The sequence below is a fragment of the Manacus vitellinus genome, unplaced genomic scaffold (genome assembly GCF_001715985.3).
Source record: "Manacus vitellinus isolate BGI_N305 unplaced genomic scaffold, ASM171598v3 scaffold_23_pilon, whole genome shotgun sequence".
NCBI lineage: Eukaryota > Metazoa > Chordata > Aves > Passeriformes > Pipridae > Manacus > Manacus vitellinus.
In genome coordinates, this window is record NW_021939718.1 from 11,938,587 (window position 1) to 11,947,954 (window position 9,368).

The 9,368-nt window shown below is 46.2% G+C and overlaps 1 protein-coding gene across 1 annotated transcript; it reads right to left on the bottom strand.

Annotated features, from left to right (window-relative positions):
- Positions 1-317: 317 nt before the first annotated feature.
- Positions 318-5,830, bottom strand: ZCCHC9 (zinc finger CCHC-type containing 9). Its single transcript, XM_008923068.3, has 5 exons — positions 5,425-5,830; positions 3,933-4,083; positions 3,617-3,709; positions 2,658-2,726; positions 318-1,295 (listed from the first exon to the last, which is right to left on the bottom strand). Exons 1-5 carry the CDS (start codon positions 5,704-5,706, stop codon positions 1,180-1,182), a joined length of 711 nt encoding a protein of 236 aa, XP_008921316.1. The 5' UTR covers positions 5,707-5,830; the 3' UTR covers positions 318-1,179.
- Positions 5,831-9,368: the final 3,538 nt, after the last annotated feature.

The following is a 9,368-nucleotide window of genomic DNA, read 5'->3' on the forward strand; positions in this document are numbered from 1 at the left end:
TTACAAAGCCAAAGAGTTGAGAAATTATCTAAAAAGATGCTTTTTGGACAATACATTTAATTCGTAGAATAGAAAGGGTAACATTGGGATGCCCATTGCAAAATGTCACATAGAAGTGACACTGCTTTGAGCTTTAATCTAATAGTTAATTAAAACTCTGTAATTAATTCTTGATTTCATTCGCATCCACTCTCCTTCCCCATTTAAATGTGTGCTCTGATGAATACAAACTGAATATACACCCCCCAATTTCAGTCAACTTAGTGCGCCCTTGTCTCCACAACAGAACCAGGAAACCTAAAATAAGAGCCATTATATTCTTTAGCAGCATTTTTATTAAAAATAATTAACATGTACAAATATAAAATATATCCACACAATTTAACTCCCCATATTTGTTTTTTGCTTCAAGAAAAGCTCATGAGAGGAGCTCAGGGTGCTCTTCTCCAGTAGCACAACATGCTGCAGGAACTCTCTTTTGAGTTGTTTTCCTAACTTTTCTTTAATACACCTCAGTTTTTCTAAGGTTGCAGTCTCCATTTAAAAACAGTAGGTCTGCCAGCTAGCAGGAGGTGTAGTATACATTCCCAACTTGCCAAGGGATAGAAACAATGAAGATTTTTGAGCATTTTCCTTGAAAAAAAGTAAAGAAACTAAGCAAACTTCTCACTTGTTCTCCAGCTCTTTTCAGGTGTTTTTCACCACAGGTATCAAAGGCAGGGCATGATTCTGTTTGTTACTGAACAAATAAACAATCCAACATGCACTAACAATCAAGTTAATGATTGTTAATTACAACCATGAGTACCAGGAATTGCACCCCCAAGCTAGACAGGCCGTAGGGTTTACCTGTAACTTCACCACAAGAAGTTACATATGTGCCAAGCTGGCACATATAGAGGAAAAAATCAGTTATTCCTAAAAGGAGAAGGCAAAACCAAGCCAGAACCCAACAAGAACCTTTAAAAAGTACCCAGAATCCCTTTAGTAAAATACCCACTTGGTGTATTTCTGTTGTTCCTAGCTTTTCAGGGAGCTCGGGGAGTCTGGGAGGCAAACTGGAAAAATGAACGGAGACAAAAAAATAACAATTCAGCAGCACTCTGCTTGATTTTTTTGGAACCAGCTCTCTGTAGTCACTCTTCTGCAGCAAAGCAGCAGTGAAGGGCCAAGAGACCTTCAAAAAGTCACAACTTTGGGTACTTTGGCTTTTGGCTTCTGCAGCTTTGGTGCTTCAGTGACTTCCTCATGGTCCGCACTCATTCCAGAGACCCATCGCCCAACTGTCAGCTGCTCTGCAGGGGGACACAGAGGGTGGGGAAAGGCTCAGCACTGCCAGCATCAAACCTTCACACCTGGGCAAGGCTGGGCCCACGAGGGCAACAAATCAAATCATACCAAGAGTATCACACAGATAAACTCAAGTTTATATTAAAGCAGGCCCAATAAACCCACCTGAAAAAATTAAAGGCTGCAGTGCCTAAACCTCTTTGCCAGCTGTAATTATTCCTGTAGTCTAAAAGTACTCTGCATGATGCAAACTGATTTCACAGAATATCACAGTTCTTACCAACGGTGTCACAGTTCCAATTAATTCAACTGTTTTTAACCAGCAGTACCAGTTTTGAAACACCAATGTAAGGACAAAGATCTCCCTTGACAAACTGAACAGCACTAGTGAGTCTTCATTGTGGATGTAAAACTTAGGCAGAAAGAGGTAGAAAAGAACTGCTTACAATCTTTCAACGCAGCAGTCACCTGGGTGGGCACTGCCCAACTATCTGCTGATGAGTTTGGGGAAATTTATTTAAGAGTCTTTTTGTGTTAGAAACTTCTCTTCAGACTCAACCCCACCCACTCTAAGCTGGCTAAGCAGCATGCACCTAGAATGCTACATTTCATGTAACAGATCTAACAATATCATATATGTAAGATTAGATACAGAAAATGCCTCTACTGCGTCCATAAATATTTCTTACATAAATTTCACCAAAGTGGCTTACTATTAACCCAGAAGTTCTAAGCACCATAAAAACTAAGTAGAAAAAAATCACAGATGTTGTCACCACTTCAAGTGGTAACAGAATCATTCTTCAAACCCTTTTTTGATGCTTTTGCCTCCCTGAGCACAGTGGGGTTTTGGGGTGCTTTATATAGTTTTAACACCCACATTGGAAAACTGAAGAACATGTAAGAAAGCAGCTCATTAGCTGTGGATCCAACTGGACACACATCCTGTCTCCTCCTTCTCCCCCATCCCTGACACACCTGCCTGCACACACTACCACCTTGCACCTGACACTGTGTTCACTTCCACCACCTCACATTGGAATCATCAAAAATCAGCAGCCAGTCTAGTTACACAGCTGCCAAGCTATGAACAGCAGCACAAACACTGGCTAAAAAAATACAGATTATCTCATATCACCTTTGGCAACACACAAGATAACTTTCTGTTAAACAAGAACTATCTTAGTTTTGCACTGCAGTTCGCTGCCTTCCTCCACACACCCCTGAATATCAGCACTCATTCCCAAAGAAAGGTCACCTTTGCTGTTCCAAGTTCTCCCAAACCCTTTTTCCTGACTGAGGTCAGGCAAACCAGTAAATGGACGCTGCTGGCTTCAAACTCCACCCCACAGTCTCCTGCAGCTCACCTGCGTTCTGTTTCTCTGGGCAGTCCTTTTTGAAGTGCTCCACGGAGCCACAAAGTTTGCAGCCCCCACCTGTTCACAGAGAAAGTTGTTATTCACAAGGAAAACAAAAACCAGCAAACCACCCAACAAAATGCCTCCCTCCATGTCTCTGAGGGGCAAGAGCTGCTTGTGATCTGCTTGTGTACTGCTCTGTACAGAACCACATACCATTTCTGATTTGTTGGAAGCTCTCTTTTTGAGAAACCAGCTGCATTCTGCCAAAATTCATACTCAAAGGAACTTTTGAAGTTGACAGGAGGCCCTGAGCGGTAGGTAATCCAACGGCAGGAACTGAGATATGAAATTTAAATTCTACTCCTAATCCAAACATTTGAAAGCAAAGTGATTCTTCTCCCACTTCCACTATGCTGCAAGATCACCCTTTGGAATTTGCCAGACACCACGTTTGTATTGGGGAAACAGGTTGCTGGTTGTTGGTGCCAATAGGGAAGTCAGGAAGAGCAGAATCTGAGTGAAACCCGCAAACTTAGATCCTCATTAAAGTCACTCAAACCAAAGATATCCATCTTCTAGTGAGAGCCTGTGATTTGCCACCTCCCAAAATCTTAATAGGGTGACAGTACATTTTTACCACCTAATTTGGTGCATGTACATGTAAGTATACACTGACTACAACATGATTTTGTTTCCTTGTGTATCTCTTGATATTGAAGCACAAGCAAATTCTCACACTTTGGCACCTCATCTCATTGTTTAACTCTAAGCTTACAATTAAAACAGAAATCCCCAGGTAATTAATTGACAATGAATTCCCTAGAATTACTCTGCTTTCACCAAAAAAGACACAGAAATTCCATTTAGTCAAGTCTTCATTCACTCGCAATGTTACTTTGCTCTGTATCAGGTAAGAACGACACAGAAATTAGATTTTACTTAATTTAGTAAATCAGCACACTCACCTTCAGCATACAGTCCTTTGGGATTATCCGGACACGACCTTGACAGGTGCCCCATCTCACCACAGATGAAACATTTTGCATATGGAAATGGCCCTGCAAAATCCCAAAGGGTTTATGATGCACATCAAAACCTTTGTGAAGCCACAGACTGAACACAGTGTGATGACAATATCTTACTCACTTTATGTACAAAACACATCAGGTTTCTCATTATCATATTGCAAGAGTTAAATTACTAACACAAAAAGCTGTTGTTTCCGTAGTCAGACAACTCAGACCAAAGTTCCTCAAAACACCACAAATTTCTGAGACCCACCACTGGCTGGATCCACTTTGGCTCTGCATTTGCTGATGTCATGTTCCGTGGATCCACACCGGTAGCAGATGCCCGTCCCCATGTCTTGACTTTCAAGGACTGCAGGACAGTCAGCCACGCCATGCCCAGGTTCCCTGCAGTGGAAACACACCTTTGAAGAGAGAAATTCAGTGATTCTGTGAGTGGTAACCAAAGACCTGCAAATCCCAGCATTACAGGGCCCAAAAGGCAAACACACCAAGGGATTTTCTCCTCAGGAAAAGACAGCCATGAGAGGAGACTTTTTGTGCTCTGCCACAAAACAACTGTGAGTGCTCTGTGCCATCAAGCCACATTATCATGGGCACTTTTCTCCCTTTAGTAGCAACACACTGTTTGGGGCATTCACCCACTGACAACTGCGTGCCCCGGACCATGGAATCATGGAATGCTTTGGGTTGGAAGGGACCTTAAGACCCATGTCATAACACCCCCCGCCATGGGCAGGGACATCTGCCCGCTTGTTCCAAGCCCCATCCAACCTGGCCTTGGACACTTCCAGGGACTTCACTTTATTCACCTGAAGCCTCACCTGACATACTGTGTCCCCTTGGGAGGTGAGGGCTGAGCTCCTCACTGAGCCCCTCTGGCAGCACTGGCACAGGGAGAGGGATCTGCACCTCCCCCACAGGGGTTTTCCTGGGGGTTTAACAATGTTGGGGGAAAATGACTGGAGGTAATAAGATAATGGTATGGAAATTATAGGGGGAAATAGGGTTGCGATTCCCTGGACTGACCACCCCCCAACACAACACAATCCAAGGGGGACTAAAGGGAGGGTGGAGACCCCATGGCTGCCATGGAGCCCTTGCAAAAGAGGGAACTTGATGGTACCTTTTAGTTGATAAGCCACACAGCAGCTGAAAACCAAGTGAGATAAAGGACCGTGTCCTGCTGTTCAGTCAGCAGCCCTGGTGAAATCCCTCTCCTTGGGCTGACCGTGTTCCCACTCCAAAGCCACCTCAGGTACTGGACTGAGATACCCACCCTCAAGGTATGACTACCCCTCACTAATTAAGCTGTGTGAGTTAAGTCACTCAAGCTCCCCTAAACATAAAGAAGTAGTATAAAAGTAAGTTAAGAACGAGGAGAAGCTTGGGAAGACTCTAGTCTAACTTTTGGGATTAGTCGATGGACTGAACCTCTCTCTGCCCCATAGGGACTCCCTGGGTAAGAACCGTGCTCTGTGTGTGCAGAATCACTACCTCCAGCCAGCTCTTATTAGTTATTAGAATTTGCTTTGAATTCATATTTCGTTTTGAATTAGTAAATTGCTTTGAATACATCTCTGCAGCCAGACACTATCACCGGCAATCCCTGAACTTGTCACAACGATATTAACAAGGGGTGTTATTCTGCACAGTGTTGTTGTGAGCCCTCCAAGGGCTCTGGCAGACCGATCAAACATAAGAATTTAAGGGAACGTCCCTCTTCTGCGTGGCACAGGACTCACCATGGCGTTCTTCCTTCTCTCCTGCCTCCTCACCCTCCTGCTCTTCCGCCGCCGGTCCTTCCTCAGCACCTCCTCCTCCTCCTCCTCCTTCTGCTGCTGCTGCTGCTTCCGGTGCGCCAAGAACCCGTTCACGTCCTCGCTCACATACTCCTTCTTCTTCCTCCTCTTCCTCCTCTCCTTCTCCTCCTCCTCATCCTTTCCCGGCCCCCTCATCTCTTCCCAGGGGGTCGCGTCCAGCGTCCTCGCCCCGGGCGGGATGTTCCGCCGCGCCCAGCGGGTCATGGATGGAGGAGGTGGAAATGGGGAGTGGAAATGAAATGGGGGGTCCCGCGGAGTCCCGCGGCGTCCCGGGAGCAGGACTCGCCGCTGAGCAGAACCCGGCAGCGCCGGGTGATGACGATACGGAAGAGGGAGGAGGAAGAGGAGGAGGGGGACTGGTGGGGGGAGGAGGCGGAGCCCCTGGGATCAGGGGGAGGTGGGGAATGGTGGTAGGGAAGGAGGAGGAGGAGAAGGGGGACCGAGACCGAGACCGAAGAGGAGGGGGAGTCCCCCGGACCGAGATGGAGGTAGAGATGAAGGAGCAGGACCAGGATCGGGGGAAGAAGGAGATGGGGACCCCGGACCGAGGGGAACGCGCCGTCAGGGGGGTGGGGGCTGCGAGCGGCTCATCCCATCCCACCCCCTGCCATAGGCAGGGACACCTTCCACTAGCTCAGGTTGCTCCAAGCCCCGTCCATCCTGGCCTTGGACACTTCCAGGGATGGGGCAGCCACAGCTTCTCTGGGAAATCCATTCCAGCCCCTCACCACCCTCACAGGGAAGGATTTCTTCCTAGTATTCCATCTAACCCTGCCCTCTGGCAATGGGAAGCCAGTCCCCCTTTTCCTGTCCCTCCATCACGGGATGGAATCCCTCTCCAAGTCTTCTGGAGCCCCATTAGGCACTGGAAGGGGCTCTGAGGTTTCCTTGGAGCCTTCTCTTCTCCAGGTAAACACCCCCAGTTCTCCCAGCCTGGCTCCAGAGCAGAGGGGCTCCAGCCTTGGGACCATCTCCGTGGCCTCCTCTGAACTCGCTCCAGCAACTCCATGACCCTTTGCTGTTGGACCCCAGAGCTGGAGGCAGCTCTGCAGGTGGGGTCTTACCTGAGGACTGGAAGGGGTCCGAGGAGCTGCTGCCCCTGTGCAGGTGTGATGAGGGAAACCAAACTGCTCGCTGGAGGCTCACAGAGCACATGTCCAGGACTGTGTTGTTGGAGGATGCTACTCAGCAGTTTAAATAAATGTTTGTAAATCCAAAAGACATTCTTTTTTCCCCTCAAGTCAGTCTTCTGTTTCTTGTATTTTTAGCATTGCACTAGATCTCCATGACATATCCTGGTGGTCTTGAGTTGATCTTATAAGGATATTTATGTTATATATATTATATAAAAGATATTATATATTCTTCAGTAATTATCCTTAATACTTTTCTCTCCCTGGGTAAATGGCCGTATTTTGTCGTTTTTCCGTGGTTTTGAGCCCACTAGAGGGAGATGTGCACAAAGTGTCTTTTAAACTGCATCGCTGCCACTTAAAACGAGCACGGATTTAAGAACAATTAGCTTTGACTGCAGGTAAAAATAATTGATGAACACCGTTTAAGAGCCACTGTTCAGGAAACAAAACCAGGAGAAAAAATCAGTATTACTTTTAATTTAAAATTAATCTCGTTTGCTGATATAGTTACAGGTCAACCACAGCATGAGGTCCCAGCTGTTCTGCAACTTGCTCTGCTGAAATGTTAAATGTGTTGTCTGTTGTTTTTCAGCCTGGAATTTTATGTGTTTGTGTCTAGGCAGGATCAGCTGCCCTTAAGATCCCCGACTGGGTTTGTAGGCAGTGGAAAAGGGTGTTTAATATGTTTCAGCCAAATAAATAAGGCAGTATTTCCCCCACAAAATCACTTAAATTTGACAGTGACCACACCTGTTTAAATTTTCACTCGTTTAGGTTTGTTCCAGTTTGACATTCCAGTTTGACATTGGGAGCTCACCTGTACCCGGGCACCAGGTACAGAAATGAGCAAGACAGCAGCCATACAAATAATTGTAACATTTTGTGCCATTTTTTTTCATATTTTCCTAAGCAAATTACCTGTCAACAGCACAGTGTTCATATCTTTGTAAACCCCAAAGCCCAAAAATGGAGGTTTTGTCTGCTGAAGAGGTACCAGAAGCTTTGGTTGTGCACACACAACGTTCACTGGGTTTTGCCTGTGTGGTTTTGATATTTAATGCCACTTGCCAGAGTACCAGGATGACATTTTTGTGGTTGCTTTAATTTTGATTTAAGGGAGAGAAAGTAAACATAAAGCCTGTTTCCTCTTAAATTCTTTTATGTCTGCAGTATTTAAGGACATTGAGGCACTGTGTCAATTAGTTAACGGAACAGGAGCACAGGTGGTGTTCGCCTCAGTACTTGCAGTAGCAGAGATGAATGAGGAGAGGAGTAGGAAAACCCATCTTATCAATAGGTGGCTAAAGGATTGGTGCCACAAGCAGAATTCTGGGTTTTTTGATCACAGGGCAAATTCTATGGTACCAAGCCTGCTAGAGTCAGGTGGGCTTCATCTATCTAGCAAGGGTAAAAGGACTCCAGCCCATAAATTGGCAGGGCTGATCAGGAGGGTTTTAAACTAGGTTTGAAGGGGGAAGAGGTTGAAACCAGGCTCTCCACAGATGAGCCTGAGGGTGAAAGCCAGAGTTAGAAGTGAAATCAGCAGCCCAGCTGAAGTGCATGTACACCAATGCACACAGCATGGGTAACAAACAATAGGAGCTGGAAGCCATTGTGCAGCAGGAAAGCTGTGCTGTAGTCGCCACCACGGAAACGTGGTGGGATGACTCACCTGACTGGAGTGCTGCCATGGGTGGCTACAAGCTCTTCAGAAGGGATAGACAAGGTAGGAGAGGTGGAGGGGTGGCTCTGTATGTTAGAGAGTCTCTTGACTCTGTAGAACTGGAAGTCAGCAACAATAAGGTTGAGTGCCTGTGGATCAGAACGGGGAAGGCCAACAAGGCTGACATCCTGGTGGGAGTCTGTTATAGACCACACAACCAGGATGAAGAATTATTCTACAAGCAGCTGGCAGAGGTTTCAAAATCACCAGCCCTTGTTCTCGTGGGTGACTTTAACCTGCCGTATGTCTGCTGGAAACTCAGCACAGGGGAGAAGAGGCAGTCTAGGAGATTCCTAGAGTGTATAGAGGATAATTTCCTGCTCCAGCTGGTAAATTAACCTACCAGAGGTGGGGCCCTGCTAGACCTGCTGCTCACAAACAGAGAGGGGTTGGTGGGAGATGTGGTGGTTGGACGCCATCTGGGGTACAGTGACCACAAAATGATAGAGATTTCAATACTCGGTGAAGTAAGGATGGGCGTCAACAAAGCCTCTACCCTGAACTTCTGGAGGGCAGACTTTGGCCTATTCAGGAGGCTGGTTCAGAGGTTACCTTGGGAAACAGCCCTTGAAAACAAAGGGGTCCAGGAGAGATGGACATGCTTCAAGAAACAAGTCTTGATAGCACAGAAGCAGGCTGTCCCAGTGTGCCAAAAGGTGAGCTGGTGGGGGAGATGGCCAGCCTGGCTGAACAGGGAGATTTTGAAGGAAATTAGGGAAAAAAGAGAGCTTACTGATTGTGGAAAAAAGGGCTGGCTACTCATGAAGAGTTTAGGAATATAGTTAGTTCATGTGAAAGAAAATTAGAGAGACAAAGGCACAATTTGAACTCAATCTAGCCACTCCTGTTAGGGATAATAAGAAGTGCTTCTATAAATACATCAGTAGCAAAAGAAGGGGCAAGGAAAACCTCCACTCTTTACTGGACATAGGGGGGAACATAGTCACCAAAGATGAGGTAAAGGCTGAGGTACTTAACACCTTCTTTGCCTCAGTTTTCAACAGTAA

Bases quoted from the DNA above. Each gene is read 5' to 3' on its own strand.
- ZCCHC9 (XM_008923068.3), bottom strand. From the start codon at position 5,706: ATGACCCGCTGGGCGCGGCGGAACATCCCGCCCGGGGCGAGGACGCTG. The intron at 3,710-3,932 runs GTGGGTCTCAGA...GGGATTTTGCAG, and splicing joins CAAAGTGGATCCAGCCAGTG to GGCCATTTCCATATGCAAAA. The intron at 1,296-2,657 runs GTGAGCTGCAGG...GTCCCCCTGCAG, and splicing joins CCCAGAGAAACAGAACGCAG to AGCAGCTGACAGTTGGGCGA.